Raw genomic sequence first — 22,662 nt, forward strand, 5'->3', positions numbered from 1 at the left:
TCGAAAAGGACCTTCCACCATCACCAAATGTCATTTTTTTTGTACCTGGTTTCTTATTTGTCCGGTAGTTAACTCTAAATAGGTATTAAACACCATCACGTAAACAGACGCTACTTCTACTTCTTGACGTACCAAATCGTATCTCTCTTTCTCTCTCAATAGGTAGGTACCTAAAAATATACCTAATTATCAAAAACATGCAAGAAAAACAATCAGAAATAGTAAACGCCAAACTCTTTCTCGGGGCAAACTTCTGAAAGTGTCATCGTAGACCCTTCGAACCCTAAGGTATACCCAAGGGGTGCCTCGAAAGGAAAGATAAGGAAAGATTATTTCCGTGCCAAGGCGTCTTTACCCTATGTAGGTATACATACCAATCGTGTGTTTAAACTGGAAATGAAGTACGCGGCTATTTTAAGAATTTACTCAGTTTTCTTTGGGTATGGAAGATAAACGAAGAACAATGGGTAAAACTAGTGGGGAATCGTTAAATGTTCGTTGTAGCTATCCTTTTATCTGATACCTTAATAATAACGATAACGGGAAATTCTTTAATATTTATATGTTTGTTATCGGGATTTCGGAAATGGCTTTATGTAGTTAAAAATTTCAATGATGATGGTTTCAATTTGGAGGCGTTTTCGGGGCGTATCATCGATTTACATAGCTTTGTTTCATTATCTCAGGGAAATCGTGTGTTTTTCAATTTTAGCCGGAGCTTGCCCAAGTAACTATTTATATAAATGCGAAACTTTGCGAGTGTTTGTGTACCTGTGTGTATTTGGTACTCTTTGGTTTAGATGAAAGTTGGTGTGCAGGTAGCTGACTCTTTGGAATCACATAGACTACTTTTGATCCCCCATACAATACAAAGAATAAAAAAAATCTTTATCGAATACCACTAATCAATACACTGAGTACAAACTGTTGGTACTAATGTCAATAAAGACACCGTAATAAAGCAAAAAATAGATGAGATTTAAATAGCCCAAGTGTTCTAAGATACGAAAATGGACACCAAGTTTTTTTTTTTGGGGATTTCCAAGATAATTAATTAAGACCTTGGACTTTTGATTCGCAGGGAAAGAAAATCTAAAGTATAAAACGAGTGAATAGGGTTTTTTGTGTTTTGAGCAATGAATCGTACAGGTAGTGCCAAAGTACGCCGAACTAGTGTCTCAGTACAGTTAAGGAAACTGAATCGAGTCATCTATCATCATCAGCCTACACTGCTCCACTGCTAGCCCCTCGCATCCATTCGCCGCAGGCGGCCCTCTTAAAGTCGTCCGTGCACCGTGCCTTAGGACGCCCTGCACTACGTTTTCCCGTCCGTGGTCTCGTCTGCTCCACCGTTCATCGGTCCTGCGACAGACGTGACAGACTTCAGCAAAATAATTAAGTAACTTCAGTGACTTTCGGTCTTTGTCGGGTAATGTGTGAATCGAGTACCTAGGTGGAACCTTTTGTGCTACTAATGTCATCTTGACATCCCAAATTTGACAGTAAAAATCACAGTGAAATTTATTACGGGATGGTCCCACCCTGGTATAGGCAAATTCACCGAAGTTGAGATAACGCATACAAGAACATGTCATGTAATGACAGAGGGATTTTGACATTTACTCATTGTAGCTGTGAGTGATTTAGTTTTGTTATACCTACAGGATCGTTATAGGTACCTACACCATCATCGCAGCGTAGTGCGTCAAAGTTTACCGTTCCAAGCACTGAAGCAAGACAGATATGAGAATAACTCAGTTCCCCCAGTACAGTGCGAGGTACCAAGAAACCAACGTACCTAACTTGAACTTATGACCCCTCGATACTCCCGGAAGACGCAAAGTCTAATCTCGCTACCAAACCATTTTTTACCAGTTTTTTCTTCCCAATCAAACACCAATTGTTTACACAAAAAACGATTGACAAGCCAGTCGTGCACCTCTATTCAAATAACTCGCAATCAGCCTCCTCATTAGAACCTTCACGATTAGGATTTATGTTTTCACCTAAAATAGATTTATGGCCCAAAAGCACCTTTTAAAAAAAATCTTCATTAATCCTGGGCCTGATTAATTCGGCCGTGAGTCAGGCCCCGGGCCGGTATGAGCAAAGGCCGGGCCTGCGGGGGGGCCCACTATAATTGGGCCCCCTACGTCCCCAGTGTTAAAGGACCAATGCTGGCGTTATTTATCGATACCAGAGGGTTTCGTATGTAATGATCTTTGCTTAATGAAGTTTGGGTTTTGGAAGAAGTTTGGAAAATTTCCCATGACGTTACATTTGGGAAGACTTTAGTAAAACTACCTTATTACTAAAATTCTCATGGGTCATAGTGATAAAAGTACTAAATTGAACGGTTCAACTCACGATTAAAAGCCAGGAACGGTGGGACTGGTTTCGATCTTTACGGAAGATCATTTTCATAGATGAGAGCTTTCACGACGGTGGCGCTCCTCGCACTGCCGTTTAATTTAGTAAAGTCTACGGAAGGATACTCGTATTCTAGTTTTCATCAAAACTATTCACTACTGTATAAAAACTTTTTCATTAATTCAATTAGATACGCACGCTTAACGTTTTAACAAGGCTCTAGTTAACAAAGATTTTATGCAAAAACCGGTCAACAAACTACACCAAAATCGATCTTAGGTACTTGCCTGTTTGTCAGTAGAAAAGTTGGTGCCTCTCGGTCTGCAGCCCACCGAAAAACCTCACTGTATTTTATGAATGCACAATAATAAACATCATTCTCAGAATCACAACAATCGTCAAGCACACAGCGGACGACACCCGACACTCAATCCTTCGCTTGTTCGGCCAAAGGACCCATTCATACACAAAACATATGCTAACAAACCGACCGTGGCATTATTCAAGTTAACCTTAACACTTTAATAGCCTGCATCGGGAATCAAACCCGAGACGCCTCATTTCACTCCGCTTCCTCACAAATCGCCATTCAAAAATCAACCTTACCATTCAAACTTCAACCTCCAAATAAATTTACTTTCATATTCCAACTTAATTAGTTCACGTAAAATACAAACATCTTATGGGATTATACTAAACAATGAATTTTCGACTCAATCTATGTCGTATAAAGTTGAAGGTTGTTCAGGTGGATTGGCATGCGAAAAGTTTTCTACACAAGTTTTTACTGTGATCGGTAATCGAAGCCAGGAGTTAACCAGAGCAGGAAATTTCCTATAAACGCGCGGAATGCACTTTTTTAATCGAAGTTTTGTATTGAAGTTACCGAGCGGGTCACTATTTTCCTCATTGCTAAAGGTCTTTACTTGATCACACATTATCTTATTTATTTCTCTAATGAATCTACTCTTTTAACTTAAACACGGGGCTCATTTATCAATTAAATCTAACCCCAATTAAAATTACCCACTATTATCAAATTATTCGCAGTCAAAATAATTATGTCCATCAAGCAAGGTTAGAGTGGACCCCTCGAACGGTTCTCGGGCTACCGGTTTGGACCTCCGCGGTTTTTATAGTTTTCAAATTTTTACTGCCGCCACTAAATCATTATTTTCTGCGAAATGCCAATTCTTCGCGGTTTAAACATAGCAATGCAGCTATCATGAAGATCCTTTCGTGTTTTAATCGTTTCGACGAATCGCGATAAACATCCCGTGATATTATGCCTCGTCACCCCACAGATCAGCCAAATCTTGTTTTGGTGCGGCCTTTCTTAACCGTGTATGTAAATAAAGGGAAACAATAAAAACGCCGCGATATTAATAACAGCGATAAAAAATAAAAAAGTATATTATTCAAAAATCGAACGGCGGGAACGAAACATGTATAGACAATAATGGAAAGGAACAAAGAGGTAAAAAAACGGGAAGAAACCTGTCGACGCCATGTTGTGTGGCGCTCGGCCTTCACGCCTCGGCCGCCGAAGATTATCTTTTGAAAAAAGAACCGAACGGCAGGCGCTCTGATCGCACAACAAAGGTCTTATACGCGTGTTCATTTCATGGATTTATCGCCTTTCACTGCTACTGATTAAGGATTACATTGGGCCGTGGGTTCGCCTACTTGATTTGTTTTGCCGCGGCGCTCAGAAAGAGCATCGTCACCGCGCCTGCGCCGTCTCTGATGACCTGTCAATTCCGTCGTGTACGCCGGTCGTGGATGAAAAAAGTGACATTAGAGTGGCCATCTATTATTTTGACTTTATGTGGGGAGATGGAGCCGAGATTGATCGTGTTTGGCCCGGCCTTTTTAATTATATCGCAGTCACTTGTTGAATGGCTTTGTGTTCGTCTACTGTTCGGTAGATGCAACCAGTTAATGTCTTAGACATGTCGACTCGACATAATCTTCTTTCGAGCTAAATAGCTTAGCTTCTTGAGACTTATGTTAACTAAGACTTACGTTAGGTTATTGGCACATTATTAGTATTATTTACTAGAGATTTGTGATTTTGGTTTCGATTTACCGCCTACCTTCAAAACGTACATATTTAGACTTGCGCAGAGTGAAGTTTGATCTAAAACTATAGCTCTACATTATAGTGTGAATTAATAACTATGCATCAGAAGAAGGTTAGGGTGGGCTTAGGTCTAAGAGGCGCTAGTATTGTGAAGTCCGTTTGACAAGTTTGACATTCTGTATCACGTATGCGACTGATTAATTAATTAAATGAGCTAATGGCAAGCAAGACTGTAACGTTAAATATGTATACCTCGCGATAGTAACGTCGTCTAGCGATATTTTACCTCTCAAGAAATCCTCATTGTGGACAGTAGCCATTTATTGGAAATTGGAATTACCCTCATCGGCCAATAGTTCCTGTGTACAACTGTGTTCTTGTCTGTAATAAAGTTAACATAATATAGTAAAATAGATGTCTCATGCGAGCCTTTAACCGCACTCGGACTTAAGATCACATAAAATGTAAAGAAAGAATTTAGCAAATAACAATGAAAGGCTGGGTGAGACTAATATGCTCGTGTGTGTGTCTCAACTAATTTGCACGTACAGTGAGGGTATTTACAGAGGCCAAATATCGCTAGATGGCGTTAGCATCGTGAGGTCCGTTTGACGTTTCAGTCTTGCTTGTGATTGGCTCATCTAGTTATTTAACCAATCACGAGCAAACGTCAAACGTCAAACGGACCTCACGATACGTAACGCCATCTAGCGATATTTCGCCTCTGTGAAAACCCTCATTACATACACATGGCGAGGTGTAGTTTTATCGGCCTCACTTTAACGTTCGTAGAACTCCGTCTTTACTTCTTATCTGTTTTGAGACTTGAACGATATAGAATAAAGACTTTATAACACATTCCCCGATTCGCGTCGCCGTGCGCCTGCGTCGGATTCTTGCTCGGTTATTGTGCGATTTCGTACGCCCAGTAACGCAGGCATTATCACCGCTGTTATTATGTGACAACTTGTTCCTGGCTGTTTTATTTTATTTGAGCCACTTATCGAGTTGTCTTGATATTGCGTTTTAAGCGCTTGCGCACCGTTTTATTTTATGGTCTTAATTGTTTTTTCTCTCAAGTCTCAAGAGTTAATTATTAATCATATTCTTATCCCTGAAACTATCTTTAGAGGATTTGCGAAGGTTCAAAATTCTAGATTAGATAGAGAAATAAATATATATAAAAGCGTTTTAGAACGAGACTCATAAATACATACGTTTAAAAAAATAAAAATTCAATTATCAACCGAATTTTTTTTCGCTAAACACTGGCTGATGGTCTATATTTTCATAGTACCTAATGTGTAGAACATAGTAAATTCAGTGGTTTAACTCACGATTATAATTCAAGAACGGTTCGTCTAGTTTCGATCTTCTCGGAAGATCTTGTGCGGGGGCCCATCGTCGTGAACGCACTCACCTCAAGTAGTCAGATCGTTCCTAACTTGTATTTAATCGTGAGTGAACCGTTTTAATTGTGTCATTTTCCAAATATGCCCCACGAGAGCTTAGTCAGCAGCGGTTGTCCAATAGCGAATAATGATATAATTACTTGTCAGCGAAAACGGCGCTGGACTACTGTATTGTAAAGAGTAAAAGCACTAGCATAAGGCTGCGTTCCAACCAGAGATGTGCGAGGTTGTGTTTCGAGGCATGTGTTTTTCATGAACCAATAGAAACGCTTCATTTACCTATCCTCGCACAGCACATCTCTGATGGAAACAGCTGAGCGGAGCGAGGCGATATAAATGAAGCGTTTCTATTGGTTTATGAAAAACACATTCCTCGAAACACATCCTCGCGTATCTCTGGGGGAAACAGCCCTAATGCCACATTCGCTGTAAACGAAAAAATACAACATAATTTTCCTATCAACTTTCACATAATCATACCGCGTACAGAAATGAATAAGCCACCGCACACGCACACGGGCGGCGCAATCTCGGAGGGTCACGATCTGCGGTCACGCTCCCACTCCAGCTACAGCTGTAATATGTAGGCAGGTTGTAGTTGGAATTGGAATCGTGGGTAATATACGTATTGTATGTTCTGTGGTACAGTGGCACAAACAGACAATCATAACTATCCAACTTGTATTATAAATTAGTTGTTGCCCGCGACTAACTATGCCGTTTTCCGGGATTAAAAATATCCTATGTCGTTCCCCGGGACTCAAACTATTTGTATTTCATATAATTACATTTAGCTGTTTAGACGTGAAGAGGTAACAAGCAAACAAACAGAGTTACAAACTTTCGCATCTATAATATTAGTGGGATTAGATACCAAATATGAAGGAGGAAATCTAGATCTTTTTGTGCACATTTCTGCGTGAATCATAGCGTTCTTTATTTATATTCATAAGTAGACTATTTTTTCGTGGAAACACATTAATCATCGTTCCATTCCAAAGTTTTTTTAGCCAATTATTAAGTAAGCATTTAAAGAAATAATAATAATCAAATCACTGTCAAACATTATAACAATCTTTTCCACTAAGTAAGCAAGTAAGCGATAAGACAAATGACGATGGTGTTGGAATAGTTAATCTTGAAAGCAGTTAAATTTTTTTTATTGTTGGACATTTTACTTCCATTTTATTTTCGAAGGCGGGATGACCTGGACGCTTCTTTGCAGCTGGTGAGAGATCGCTCAAGACCGGGTCGAGTAGAGGGCATGGGGGAGGCCTTTGCCCAGCAGTGGGGCATCTCAACAGGCTTATAATAATAGTATTTTACTTCCTTGTCACTTTCAATTAATTGAATCATATAAAACAGTCTGTAAAGCTACCTACGAGTAGTAACCTAATCTCTTCTGTTGCTTGCTGCGACAAAGTACCTACTGACTGAGTAAGCATCTAGGTACTTACTGAGACGATCTTCATTTGATACAGTTTCAGAAACTTTAAAACGAAACATTACAAAAAACCTCAAAGTCTGTACTTTGAGTCCATATTCAATTAACCACCAAAAAACCTGTCGAACATCCAAAAAATAATTACTCTACCCTGATTCCTCGTGGCGTCGATAGATGGCGCCTAATTTGTCCAACTGCGTTTGCGCATCCATTGTGTTAGATGCTTAGAGTACTTAACCAACCGGAGCCGCCAACGATGGGCTTTTCTTTCTATAACAGGGATAAGACCATTAAAAAACAGCGTGTGCTTAAAGTCCAAGTTGGTTCATGTGGTTTCATAATTTAGCTGGTTCCCTTCATAGCGACGTTATTGAAAAGAGATTAATTGATTTGCATTTTCTTACATGCGTCGAGAAATACAGATTTTTTAAATATTCAAACTATTTGAGCAGCTTCATCCCCGTTTCAGAATTCCCTATCCTGCAAGAATTTCACATAATCCAATCTTATTCATTGTCTACATTATAAAGGAAACTCATACAGCATAATCCAAATTGAAACTTTTTAACTCCAAGGATTTATGTTGATGAGACAGTTAGCCAGCCAGGAATTTTACTTCTATATTACACTATCTTTTACCCTGAGCATTGTTTGGGTGAACGTGCATTTTGAGTACTTACCTAAGTAATTCCAACAAAGCGAGGATGCTGCCTCCGGTTGGTTAAATGCTCTAAGTGGTAAATCAAACATGGCGTCTCTAATGGCGTATAGACGCTGACATATTACTTTTTCGACGGTTATATAACTATTATTTATGTTCATTTCTTTGTTTATAGGCATTTGTACGGTATTAAGGAGCTATACGTCCAGGTCGTTGCTTTGACCTTTCGTGGTATATCATTATGTTGTTATTGAATAAGTATTTTAATGTACAAGTTGTATCAGTGCTTCCATGGTTGAAGATTTAATCTTCACCAATATGTGTATTTTGTTCTGTTATTTTTTTCTAATGTTTATTATTGGATTTTGTTGGTGTATAAATTTAACTTACCAACTACATATTTATTCAGGTAGGTATCATAGGGAAATTTTAACTTCATCTCGCACTATTATACCTACATATACATCTCAATACACTGTGGGTTGTAATTGACACGAAGGCTCAATGCGGCTGTGGAACTTCACACATACCACTGTATGATTCCTCACCATATTTTCCTTATTTAATGATGTTTTCCTTCACCTTAATGGTAAGTTTAAAAAATAATTCTGCACATACCTAATCCCGAACACTTAGAGGTGCAAGCTTGGGACCGAACTCACGACTAATTCAAACATTCTTTTTGGTGGATTATTCTAGGCAATAACTTGTCTTTAAGAAAGCACAGGCCTTTTACTCTTGAAACATAAAGCTGCATTTACATTTATCTGTCTCTGTGTATTTGTTTCTCTCTCTATAGCTTTGATGCGACACACCACAAGGCGTCACAATACACTGCATCAGATAAATGTGAACGCAACCATAGGCATAAAATGTATGAAACCGATACCGAAATGTGAATGCGGCTTAAGGTGGTTTATTTATTTATTTTATTTTTTATTCGATTGGATGGAAAACGAGCAAGTGGGTCTCCTGATGGTAACCATGACACCAGGGCTATTGCAGATGCGTTGCCAACCTAGAGGCCAAAGATGGGATAGATCAAGTGCCAGTAATTTCACCGGCTGTCTTACTCTCCACGCCGAAACACAACAGTGCAAGCACTGCTGCTTCACGGCAGGATTAGCGAGCAAGATGGTGGTAGCAATCCGGGCGGACCTTGCACAAGGTCCTACCACCCGCAAACATACTTGTGGTACTTAATTTTAAAACTTATGCCGATAGTTATTTAGCGCTGGCTCTAGTCCTAGATTAAGGTAGAGCGAGATTGTCTATACTTCTATACCACTTCGCGCCTCTCAAAAGGCGCCATTAAAATTTTACTTTGCCCTGGAAAATGGCGCCCCTTGCTATTTGGCGCCTAGAGCTACCGCTCTTCTTGCTCTACCTCAGGGCTGACGTACTCTATTATTTCGAGAGATAATAACATACCTAGGATATTCAAGGGAGGATCCACCGTTGTGGGCACGATGGGCATGCGTGATGACACACTTTCACGGTCTATCGAGATGCTTGGATGGCCAATGTCTTGATGCGCGGAAAAAGGGAAATAATCAAATTCAAGTCGTTCATGCATGAGTCATGATTGTTCATGGGAGAGTTCACGCTCCAACTCGCACTTGACCGATTTTCGGGTGGCTGTGACCACAACCTTTTTTGAGGGTTGGATCCGCGCCTGAGGAAAGTAGGTAGGTACGCAATCGCAAAAAGCTCGATTGCTATCGGGAGTTTATTAAAAAAAACCCTGAATGGTCCTTCTGAGACCTCTATCTAGGCCGGTCCTGGGGTAGAGCAAGAGAAGCGGTCGCTCTAGGCGCTAGATGACAAGGAGCGCCACTTTCCAGTTTCCAGTACAAAATAAAATGATGTTGGCGCTTTTTGAGAGGCGCGGAAGCGGTGTAGACAATTTCGCTCTACCTTCATCATGGCCTAGAACCGGCGCTCTAGCCATGCCACAAAAGATTCGTCTTCTAGATATTTCATTATCCTAATTATACTTAGAGGAAAAATAATATGTGACTGAATGCGTCAACTCGGACATAGTTCCGACAGAATATCAGCGCTGTGACAGCAATGCCTCAGCACTTGTTGAGTCGGCGCCTTTTCGCGGCAATGCCGTGACAACTTAATTTATGCGTTATTTTATTTATTGTCGTTAACTTGGAATGTTTAATTTCATATATTCGTAATGGCATGTTTGTAAATAAAGTTTGTATCTATCTATCTATCCTTATGAACACGCCACTCCAAAACTTACAAATACACAACAGCTAAATTAAAAAAGAGGTTCAGGGGGAAGGGGGAGGACTATGTCCAACAATGGACGTCCTATGGCTGATATGATGATGATGATCTTATAAAAACCACCACACATATAGTAATACATAGCTCAAAAGCCGAGTCATGCCGGGCGGCCGAATCAAACTGCGGGAAACCTGCAAGTCACGCGGCCGACCCTCGCGTCAGGCAGCAGTCACGATGCCTTTGTCGGTAGCAAAAAAGTCAGGAGTCAGGGTTGGTGGAGGATTGTCTTTTGTTAATTAAAATTTAGGCAGCCATCTTGGAAATTAATAAAATATAAATTCGGATCCGTGATACAGACCCTCCTCCACCACTCCACCACTCCACCTCCTCCACCACTGTAAGGCCACACCATTTCAGAATTTGAAGCACATCGCTTAAATACATCCCGAAAAACAATACATTAAAAAAATCTTTAAAAATCATAAATCAACAACTGTCACAAGTAGGATGTTCATACTCAGCATAAATATTCTTCACTGGAAGAGGTACCCACACAAAAAAACCCGAGCCCATTTGATGTAAGGGCGACTTACTATGGCTACCCGACTCTATGGCCTTTTTAAAAACGAGGCTGACCTTATGAGGTAGATCTGTTTATTTTGGATGATGGTTTCTTAATGTTTGTCTTAATCTGGCATCAAGTATTTTAAGTGAAACGTAAGTGGATATTTACTAGACAAGCGTGAACTACAGTCGAGTTCATAAACTTGTGAGCAAAAATTTAGTCAAAAGTATCTGAACTGATATTTTTGATCAAATTTTTGCTCACAAGTTTATGAGCTCGACTGTACCGACAACTGTTTTACCTTGCTACTTCGCTGCCAGCATTGGCAACAGTGGAGTGAAGTTTGTAGGTAGTTCATTGTTATGGACCTCCGCAATGTAAGTGTTTCACTTATCAGGCGTGGTTGTGGCCTATACTTCGTTTTTTTTTGCATTAGAAAGAAGGTAAGCGATCTTGACGTGTCTTTTTATTGAAAAACACTTTTGAAAAATAAGACAGCAAATAATAACACTTAGCAAGGACAATATGATCATTTACATGCTTTTGGTATCACTTTGGTATAGGTAGTTACTGTTTTTTTTAAACGTTTTTCAATAAAGACTCGTCAAGATTGTTTACCCTTTTTCTAATGCTAAAAAAGATGAAGTATAACCTCTGCATAAATATCTATAGGTATTACCTGACCTTCTTGTCATTTTTTAACAACCTTTGCGTTTAAAACCTAGACGTGGTTGACCTGCTTTGTTATTTTGGATTTAATTTCAAAATACTTAGAATTCTTTATTCAATGAACAATTTGTACTTTAGTAAATTCGGCCGTTATTCTTGGTGTTAATTAGTCCTTTATAAAGTACGCGAGGACTTAGGAGGATAATAAACAAAAGTGCGGATAGTGATTATAAGATCTTTCCAGAAAAAAAAGGTTTGTGTGTGTGTGTGTGTGATAGATTAAACTGAAATGTGGAAATTGCAAGTTTAAAAATTTGAGATTGACAGCAAAAGTGATAACCAACACAAATGAAAAAGGTCCGCCAGGGCTCTAAATTTAAATAGGTACTGAAGAGTCCATAACTAATCTAGGAAGTAATAACTCTATTGCTTTAAGCCAAGAGAAGAGCATTTGAAACACTGAATTGTCTGTAAAACTGAACTGCCGTCTATACACTATTTTACATACACCGATGTTTCGCACGCACGCTCCCTGCGCACGTCGATAAAAGAGGGCGTGCCTTCGCCGCCGCTTTCACCAATCACGGCCCACCGTTCCACGTGTGCGTACAAAACATCCTTTAATGTGTGCCGGGACGTGAGCCAGTGTGCGTAGGCTGTAGTGGCCCCGTATATATGGGCGTACGCAGCGGCGGCTACCGCTTCCACAAAGGTTCCCATATCTTTTATGTTCTTAGATCCTTATCTCGCGGTTTCTTATTTTACTTTTAAGATGGTGGTCTCGAATTAACGGTCGGCCCCATAAACACGCAATAACAAACTTTAATATGCTTGTAATACAAAATAATCTGTGATTTTTATTACATTTTCAGTGCTAATAGGTTGTTATAGATCCGGAGATAGTGGACTATAATTTTTCGGGTCGAATTATTCATGAATCATGTTGATTGAATTGTTAATTGGTCTTGATTGTTCATTAGCATTTTCTATGTGAACTTGAGTTTTTAGTAGACTTAAGGTCTACCCGCCTACCTACTATGTTTCAGTTGAGTATAAAAATTGATAAGGATAATTGTATGAGCGCCAGAAATAATGGGCAATTCCAACACAATGGCTCACAAATTTTACCTATAGTGTACCTACCTACCTCACCTACATAAATTTTATGGTGAAAAGTTAATACGATGTAAGTAAACCTATTGACATTACAAAGTAAAAAGTAATGTATTTCGTGCTGTGTAAGTAGGTTTATTTTAGACGGAAATTAGACTTAAATTTTCTATTTTACAAACATTACTTTCAATTACATTACACACGAGAAACGGAAAATAATCGGTACCATTTCAAATAAAGAAGCCGCAAACTTCGTTTTGAATTTCCGCAGATCAAAGTCCCCGTTCCACGTTTGAAATTCAACGACAATAAAAGGCCCGTTTTCCCGCCAAAATTCGATTAGGGACGTCGACCGGGACAAAGGAAGTCGTTTATTTGGGGGCGGTTTAAAATTGATTTTAAAATTGGGGCGTGCGTTTGCTGGTGCCAACTGCCAATGGTGCTGGCATAAAATATTGTTCGATTTTTGAATGACGAATGTTTTTTTTCACGGGGAATATTTTAATTTATGTAGGTACTTTTTTCAACGAAGATTCATCGAATTGATACTGGTAGTACTCAAGGTCGTTTGCTTTACAAAAAAAATACGTACTCGACATACAATAGCTCCGTCAGGGCTCAGTGTTGCCACAAAACAGAACAGATGAGCTTTTAAATAATTTAAAACAAAAACCGTCACCCATTTTATAATGTTTACAAACACTCCCGGTATTTATCTAGCACACCGATCTTCCACTTACCGAGCTAAGTGGGAGTGTAGTGTTGACCGATTGTAAAACAGAGGGTTAGGAGGGCCCTTGGAGTCCGGACGCTTTGCGCTCGAGGGCTTGTGCAAACTTGAGCTTGCTCTGGGACAGGAGTCGCTGTGAGAAAAATATGATGGGGTTTAAATGTTTATCTTATTATAAATTCTGAATTTCGTTGCAGTAGGTATATATAGGTAGGTAATGGTTACTAGAGTACGACATTAAACCGCAGAAAATGGATTTAAAATGGAGGAACCAAAATTTCACATGCGAAATTGTTGCCATGTTCAAACATTTTATGTCAAAAATTCAGATTTTCTAATTAAATTTCTGCTATTTCAACCTCATGTAAGGGACGCTATGACTTATGTTTATAAACGACGAGACGAAAAGATATTAAGGTCAGTTAGATAAATAATAAAAAACATTTAAACAATAATAATTTGAATATTTGGAAGTACAGCAGTCCCTTAGAAAATTCAACTGTGGTACACTCCGTCACATTAAAAACACTCGAAAACTAAAGGTAACTTTAAATTACGAAACTTTACACGCTATAGGTACTCAGTGTACCTATATGTTGTGGACCAAGTGATAAATCCGTCATTTTTCATAATGCCCGGGTATTATGAAAAACGACCAATATGAGCCATATAGCAATTTCATAAAAAGCTATTCAATTAATTAAATGTCCCGGGAATTATACATAATGTCTATCCCCTACCTATTGGGCAAAGTAATAAAAAAAAACATGTTTCAGTGCTATTATTTTTATTTTTACATAAAAATTCAATTAATCAGTTAAATACCTATCAAAAAGTAAGTTATATTAATGGTAGAATTCAATTCTGGCACTCGCACATTCGTGCAAACACTTAAGTAAAGTGCCGTCGTCTATTTGAGCCTTAAAACAAGACTTAAATAGGTATACCACCACAACACCAGTAGGTACACTCACGCCAACTTTTTATTCCCACTCACTAACATCGTAGCGTAACATAATTATATTTCCCCAAATCTTTTTATCATGAAAGCCGCTTAATTTGGCTTGTTTCCCGCACAATGACTTGCACGAGGAAACGCAAGTCAGACGGTTGGCAAGATTAATATGCTGTTCTAGTGAATTCATTCCGTTATTTCGGTCGGCAGCTTTGAGGTGGCATAGTGGAGGTACAGTTTCAAAGCTGATGTAACGTATTTAGTAATTATACGGTGTCTCAGGCCATTTTTATAAGGTTTTTTTATCTAGTAACTAAGTGAACTTTATCATGAGTTTTTTTCAAATCTTGCAAGTCTAATTTCACCGATTTGTAGTAATTGACTTAAAATTTAGTATAAATTAAATAAATTGGATGACAATGCAAGTAGATACAGTCATTAAAAATACTTATTGAAAATAAACAGAGACAGCATCACATTTATCTGTCACATAGAATTTAATAATGAGCGGTGAAACAAGCTCTTAGGCTCGTGGCACTGCCAACTTAATCTCAAAGGCTCCAAGCGATTAGCTATCCAGGGCCGTTTTTCTTCAAAAACAAAAGCGTTCCTATTTTGAAATGAAGTTCCAAAATCCGCTCCACCGCCAACTTCGCTGTCAATCGACATCGCCAAATTCAAATTTGAATAAATAAATTGGTAAAGCTTTTAGGGTTGTCAGTTTATTTTCGCATTTCTACCGCACAGACAAGCTCATCTCGTGGCATGACAGATGTTATGTGGACGCCCTGCGCCGCGGGCGAGGCAGCCGCTGCCAGAGCTGAATAAAAAAAAAAACTTCACCGTGTGTGTGAATTTCGATTAGAGAATTGTTCTTTCTTGTTGTTATGAGGTTTAGATAATATATTTGTGAGTAAGGGCTCTAGAACTTTATAAACACATTCTTACGGTACTTAGGAGTACCTATCCCATACTGGTGACCTTTTCTGAAATATTTTGTTTGTGACTTTGCACATCATTACAAAAATGGTCATATACAAGTTTTCATGCGACATGTTTTAATGATAAAATAATTATCTTGTTTACTTACTTTTCTTATTAGGTATTAATGAAAGCGTGAACTGTCACTGCAATTAGTCTTATATATTCATTTAATGCACCAAAAGAACCCATTTATTAATTAGTTTGACGTACTCAAGGCTTGTCTAAATATACAAAGAAAAATAATTATCTTAAAGCATTCCAACGGGAGATAAAATTTTCGCTGAATAAATAGAGATGAAAAAATAATGGAACTGTACCAACATGAAACATAAATGTTCTTTGCCAGCACAGTATAGTTAATGCAGTAGGTAAACCTAAAGACCGGAGCAGCTGTCTGTTCGTCTGGACGGTCAAGACAGCCGCAAATATTTTATAACTATGACCCCTGATGTTTGTCGAGGGTAAACGATTTTCGCGCTCTACTAGGGGTCCCTGTTTCATTCGAGTCAAAAGTGAGATTTTTTTCAGCCAGTACATTTAAATATATTTAAGACATTTGAGAAATGTTCGCACTGCTATTTTTTTAACGCGATTCCGTCTGCTGATGCGATGCTGTCTTAATCCTGTCGGAACTTTGCGGATACTAGGATAAAGGTAGCCTAACAATAGTGAGAAGAATCGAATGGTTCTTTGAGACTTAGTACGAATATTGTGACACTGAATCAGAAAGTTATACCTTTTGGCAGCATCGCAATGGCAATTTACGGACAGAGTGACTGACAATGAGACTGTAATAGGTAAACAGAGCAAAAATGTCCTCAAAAGTGCGAAAGTCTGACTATGCCATGGCCTCTGACTTGGAAAATGTTAATACAATACAATAACTCTTTATCGCACACCAACACATAGCAAGCAGTACAGAAAACAACACGCACCTTTAAAATTTGACTGAAATAATTCGAAATTTTCTCATTTTGAAATCCAATCATATTGTATTTAATTTAAAGTTTATTTTGGAAATGTGAATGTTTTGAATTGTTTCAGTTTAATTTTAAAGGTGCGAACAGGACTTTTGTAGACGTATTTCTCAATTGTTCCCTTGAGGAGGCTCCAAATAGCCTTAGAAGGCAGTAGTTATTATGTTGCTTTTTTATGTACCTACTACCTACTCAATATCATATTTATATAACCGCAAGAAATACATTTCGTTTTTGTTTTATTTCACATCGACGAAAACTAGAGTCATGAAGTTTTCGTTTTATTTTAAAGAATATTTGTTCGAGTTCCTATAGTTCCGCACACCAGCATCGCTTGTCTTATACAAGTAGGTACGAGTAGGTAGGTAAGTAATTGTTTTTGCGGCTAATTCCATGTTCTTTGGGGGCGCAGAAATTGCGTTTTTATTTAGTTTAAGGGTGCGGGATTGCTTTTTGATGGGTTCAATTGAATTTGAAACCGTTTAAAGGGTTCTAGTTATGAATAGTTATAATAGTTATCTTGCTGTGATGGGAAACTAATTTATTTAGCTCTTCGAAATGCAAGCGAAATGTTTATTAGCAACTCTTTTCTATTAGGTACATAAGTAAATAATTAAATAAACAAATATCACGGGACAATTCACACCAATATTGACCTAGTCCCAAAGTACCTAAGCGTACAAGAATTTAGATAAAGGTTGTTTGAAGCAAAAGCTACTATTTTTTCTTATTTTTGTGTACTTTTATATTTATTTACTTAAAATTTGATACTTACAAAGAGGCGAAATAGAAGATTTCAGACTTTTTTTATTGGTTGTGCTATAAGAGCTAATGTACCTTTGTACCCAAATTTTTAGAACCGGCAGTACCATAGGTAGGGGCCTTCTGGTAAGTATATTATAGGTTTTTCGTTTCCGGCAGTTTGCAACCAATTTCTTTAATAACTGTAGGTATCTTTAAATTGCGTTGACTCAAAGTTTGCTGAGTTTAATTTTTTCACAACCTTAGGGAGTAGGTATCAGACCTTAGTACCTATTTCATAGACGGACAACAAAGCGATCCTATAAGGGTTCAGTTTTTTCCTCTTGAGCTACGAATCCTTATAAACAATATTCTAAATAGTTTCTTTATTATCTTTATCTTATCTTATTATATTTATATTATCATTATCTTTATAAAATGTTTGTTGACTAATCAACAAATATTTAAAATTGCCTTGCCCATTGCTTACCTTGCAATTTTCTCTGTGTACTACCTGTTTCCTGTATCGCTTACAATTGTGGTAGGTATACAATAAAGAGTCGTTGTACCGTATTGTATTTTATTTAAAAAATTGTACTGAATTGACTGAGAATTCTAAACTTAATCTATCTATCCTTGTTCCAGCGGACTCGTTGCTAGGCTCAGGCACGGACGATGAGGAAGAAGATGAATCCCGCGCAGCCAACAACGCCAGCAGTCCCGCGCATGCGCCGCACCCAGCCTTACACTCAGAACTATCCCTCAACGGCGACACTAAACCACACGACGATTCGGAGGACCAGGTGAGTGGTCTACAACGGATCACAAAGTCATAAATGAACTATAAATAGTTACTTTGCTCACCCGCGATCTTACTCTATAGATACGTCTATGCAATAAATAGTGTAGTGTTGTGGTGGTGATAGTTAGCGTAGTGTAGAGTAGTGAGACGTACTAGGCAAAACGCGGACTGAGTCTTGCGAGTACGCGTCCACAAAAATACTAGATCCAAAGACTAGGTCCACGAGTATCTACGAGTACTTAACTCAATTGACTCATTGCGTAAACAAAATTATTCCCGTAAATGCGCTCCCGTAATTGCGTATACACTGTATAATAGTTTTAGTAGTTTTACGAATATCGAACTATCAAATTCACGTCACAGTTCAGTCTTCACACTTTATATTTGTTTATTTTAACTTATATTAAATACCGACTAAAAACCTCGTTCATACTTTATACAGGCTTAGGATTTTCAGCAATTTTTATAAAATTTTCATTTAAAAAGTGTACATAAATGCTAGTTTTCAAGTTGGCGGAACGTTGTCAGCCGCCGTACTCCTAAATACTCGTACGCTAAAAGAATCGCGGGCGGGAACGCGTACTCACGCGTCCAAGCCAAAACCTATTCCAGTAAATACGTCTCACCTCTAGTGTAGAGTACATGCGGTGAAAAAAAATTGAATTCAATATTTTAGACTTGCCTTGATTTAAGAGCCCTGTGCCGAAATATCGAGCTGCTCTAAAATCAAGGTATGCGGAACAAAACCCGAATTTAATTTATAAAATTTGAATTGTGAAAGAATATGGTTATATTGTCTGTTCATCGATGTTGATTGACTGTCACCTTCACTGTCTCTCTCAGATAATACTGATTTCAATTCAATATACACCGGGGAAACTAAATCGAGTACCAGGGTGGGATAATTTCTTAATAAATTCTGTTATGATTTCTTTGGCAAATGTATGTAAATCAAATGACATCAGTAGCACGAAGGTACCCTGGTACGCGATTCAATTTCCTCGACTGTACTTACACTACAATTTGGTGTTAGAATAATATCGAGTATCTTCACTTTTGCCTTTTATACCCAGGTAACTATTTTAAATGAAAATAAAATGTATTGTCCGATCTTGTTAATATACTTAATTGAATCTTTGAACATCGGCCAACTTTATGCTCCGTTATATTTTTGAGACTTTATAATCAAGTTTAAATTTAAATCAAAATTAGGCCTCGGGATTTACATTTTAAGGCCACCTTGCTGGAAAAAATGTGTCAAAATGTATGAAACTGTCGAGTCTAAAGTACTGATGCACCAAATTGAATTTTCCAAAATTGCGGAATTTTGTATATACTTAGGAAAATTTCGGAAGTTTCTAACAATTTTGTATGGGAGTTGAAGTTTTCCGTTTCTTAAATTTAAATTTCCTATATTTCTTCTGAAATTTTCCAGAAATTCCCGAGATCTTAACGTTTTGGAAATTTTCTGCAACGGGTGCGCCAAAGTTCATATAAAATTGCAAATTCGATTATTGAAACTTCGAAAATATATCTCATCCTACAATTTTACATCCTAATGATCATAATATTTTTTTTTTAATCATTGGAACTCCGAATTTATTATATTCCTAATGTCATTTAACTTAAATACCTCTATTACTAAAATTTATGTATATAACCATTATTCAATATATCGATTTCAGACAAAACATTTGGTATTATTATATATTTTGAAACATACATTTGTTTATTCCTAAATGCAAGCAAATTTAAAATAACAAACTAAAAAAAAAAACTAAAACGCCAAAAAAGCCAGTTTTAGTTTACAATTGGGACCTTCACAAAATCTAAATGCTGCCAAAAAATGAGTGGTAACTGCGACCCTCACGGAACCGAAATCTTGCCAGAAAAGTGGGTTAGGTTAGGTTAGAACTGCGACCCTCACAGAACTGAAATACTTCCAGAAAAGTGGGTTAGGTTAGAACTGCGACCCTCACAGAACCGAAATCCTGCCACAAAAGTGCGTTAGGTTAGGTTAGAACTGCGATGATTATATGAAATAAGTTAATTAAGAAATTCTCCCCAATTACATTAGGGGTATTAAATGATATTATAACGGATAACTCACCTCTTAAACCGAGTTTAGCTCGACATGTTTCGGGCTATTTCGCAGCCCTTCCTCTCAGGAGCACGCGACTCGGCGGCTGCCGCAAACACGCACACTACGCCCCACAATATAATTTAATATGAGTGAGTCTCACGGTAGTTTCATGTTCAAAACATTATGGTTATAGATAAAATCTCAGTGTTGACATTATGAGTAAAAAAAAAACGAAATATGTATCATTATGAACAATGTAGGTACCTAGTAGTAAAAATACATACTTATTTTAAAAATACATAACAAATAATTTACGGAGAAATGATGATTATGATTACAAAGCGGTATTATTATAAACAATCGAATAAAAAAGTTGCACATCTGTGCAAACCAGTTGCCGTATGTCTAACGCCCGGGCGATCGCATTCACCATCTTTTTCTACCCTTATCCTATACCGTGTGACAGAAAGAAGTGATGAAAACGATTGTGATTCCAAATGTGATAGAAAATAAGGCCTCAGGCTAAATAACTAAATGTTGTTGTTTTTTTCAACAACATACCGCTCAAGTCTCAACAGCACCCGACCACATAGTCGCATTCAGTTGTTTTTCTTCCCCTCGCAGGGCTCTCTCGACGGAGACACGGAGACCAGAGACTCCCAGGCGGAGAACAAGTCTCCAGACGACGGGAACGGGGGATCCAAGAGACGGGGGCCACGGACCACGATAAAGGCAAAGCAGCTGGAGATACTGAAGTCTGCGTTCTCTCAGACACCGAAACCTACGAGACATATACGGGAGCAGCTTGCGAAGGAGACTGGACTGCCCATGAGAGTTATACAGGTATGTTATTTCCACTTGAACAGTTGAACACTAGTGTGATTGTAAGATCGCTTTCACATTGGCGCTAGCAGTGTGGCAGTTTTATAACCGATGGACGCAATTTTCGGGAAAATTAAAGACACTATTGCAACAACTTTTGAAATGGTCACAGTGATACGTCAAGTGAAGTCAAGATTTAATCCTGTAGTTTTCGTTTTTACAGAAACAGGATAGTATATTTTCCTAGGTCACATTGCAAAAATATAAGGATAAGTCATATAAAATTCATAATGATTATTTAATATTTTGTAATGATTTAAGATTAAAAAAAAACATTTATTTCAGACTCGAAGAATCCATATCGTGTTAGTAAAAACACAATTTAAAAACTAGATATTGGTATATATAGATAAAGTAGGATGAAAGAAACATGCGAATGGGAAGAAAATGGCAGGCACCTATTATATTTGACAAAAATGTATTTATTATTTTGCCCCACCCGTCACAATACCAACCCAGTGCTTAAGTATAGGGCAGTCCATACATCCAGCACACATCTCCAAGATACCGTTAAATACATAATATATGCCATGCTATGCCGTAGCAAATGCTACGGTTGTGGGCTGTGATTACCTTTAATGAGTTCGATATTTCGATGCATCTACCAATGTTAAGATTACGGGTAGACTGTAGAATTTGTGGAGAATTGGAATATCGCGCGTTCATAAAACGTATCATGTAGCAAATATATATATTGACTATTTAACCAAAACCAACCAACTACCTACCTACCCACCTTTAAACGAGCAATTCTTGTATAGGCATATACCTATATAATCAGAATCTGGGAAACGGCTCCAACGATTTCAATGAAAATTGGTAGGGGGGGTTTTCGGGGAAGACAAATCGATCAAGCTTGGTCTTATTTCTGGGAAATCGCTTATTATCGAGTTTTAGCCCGAGCAAAGGTCGGTCGCCCAGGTACTTCTAATAAAAGAGTAAAACGATTCGATATCAAGCAAGCTGGCTGCAGTTAGTTAACATTGAAACCACGTTCTGCTTCGTACTTACATAACTTACAAACTTCTCATTCGTTTATCGAAAAGTCGTGTTATTTCAACTATTTACTTTATCTTTTTACGACATGTTTCGTTCGAAGCGCCAAACTCAATTACGATTCTCAAAGCTTAGCCGAAATCGATTATATTCATACAAAACCTGTCGCACAACAGCGTCCGTAGCTTTTATTGTGAATAAAGCATCCGTTCCACACAAGCTTGCTAAGAAAGAGGCATATGCTTTGAATCTGCGAGTTCTTATTACACATTTTCTATAGAGTCGGAAACTGAAAGCAATTTCTGTGTGTACTTAAATAGAGTCACTAGCTTTAAGGTAGCATTGAAGGTCTATTAGTTGACATAGAAACTTGGATTTTAAATGCATCTTAAATCAATATTTTCACTATGAATTATTGTACTTTCCAAATAATGCCATGATACTATTACTAGAGAGAAACTAATTGGAAACTATTAGGTGCAATTTAATCATTTGATTCAGTCTGCCTTCGAATTTGACTAATTTTAAGTGTTTTCTATAGAAACAATTCAAAATACCGACACAAATACTTAAACAAATCGTTCTAACGTTACAAATGGCAACACTCTGTCATGGCGGCTCGCAAATTGAATATCGCGCGTTCACGACGTGACAAATATCCTTATTAACGAACGCACCCGATCTAAACAGAGTTTTATTTTTGAACCTACCTTTATTTATGACGGTGTTAGTAAAATGTCATATTTGAAAAAAGAATCCTGTACTGAAAATAAGCTGTCAACCCACGACATTGAGAAGAAATAGTAATTCAATTTAATCAAATGTACTACTGTATGCTTAGATAGGTATTGTATGTGTTAAAATTTTTGTTTTATTTATAAATTCATTTATAAAATTGGGTTGTCAAATGTTTCGAAATTTAATAACTTAAGTAAAAACAAATCACGCCTG

The 22,662-nt window shown here is 37.8% G+C and overlaps 1 protein-coding gene across 1 annotated transcript in view; it reads left to right on the forward strand.

Moving 5' to 3' along the window:
• The window catches only part of LOC141431496 (LIM/homeobox protein Lhx1-like), a 47,082-nt gene extending 26,180 nt beyond the window's left edge, over window positions 1–20,902 (forward strand). The window contains exons 4-6 of the mRNA XM_074092685.1: window positions 17,594–17,751; window positions 20,458–20,676; window positions 20,879–20,902. Coding sequence (XP_073948786.1) covers window positions 17,594–17,751; window positions 20,458–20,676; window positions 20,879–20,902 — 401 coding nt within the window. The remainder of the gene's footprint in view (window positions 1–17,593; window positions 17,752–20,457; window positions 20,677–20,878) is intronic.
• The last annotated feature ends 1,760 nt before the right edge of the window (window positions 20,903–22,662 follow it).

Source organism: Choristoneura fumiferana, chromosome 9, assembly GCF_025370935.1.
Source record: "Choristoneura fumiferana chromosome 9, NRCan_CFum_1, whole genome shotgun sequence".
NCBI lineage: Eukaryota > Metazoa > Arthropoda > Insecta > Lepidoptera > Tortricidae > Choristoneura > Choristoneura fumiferana.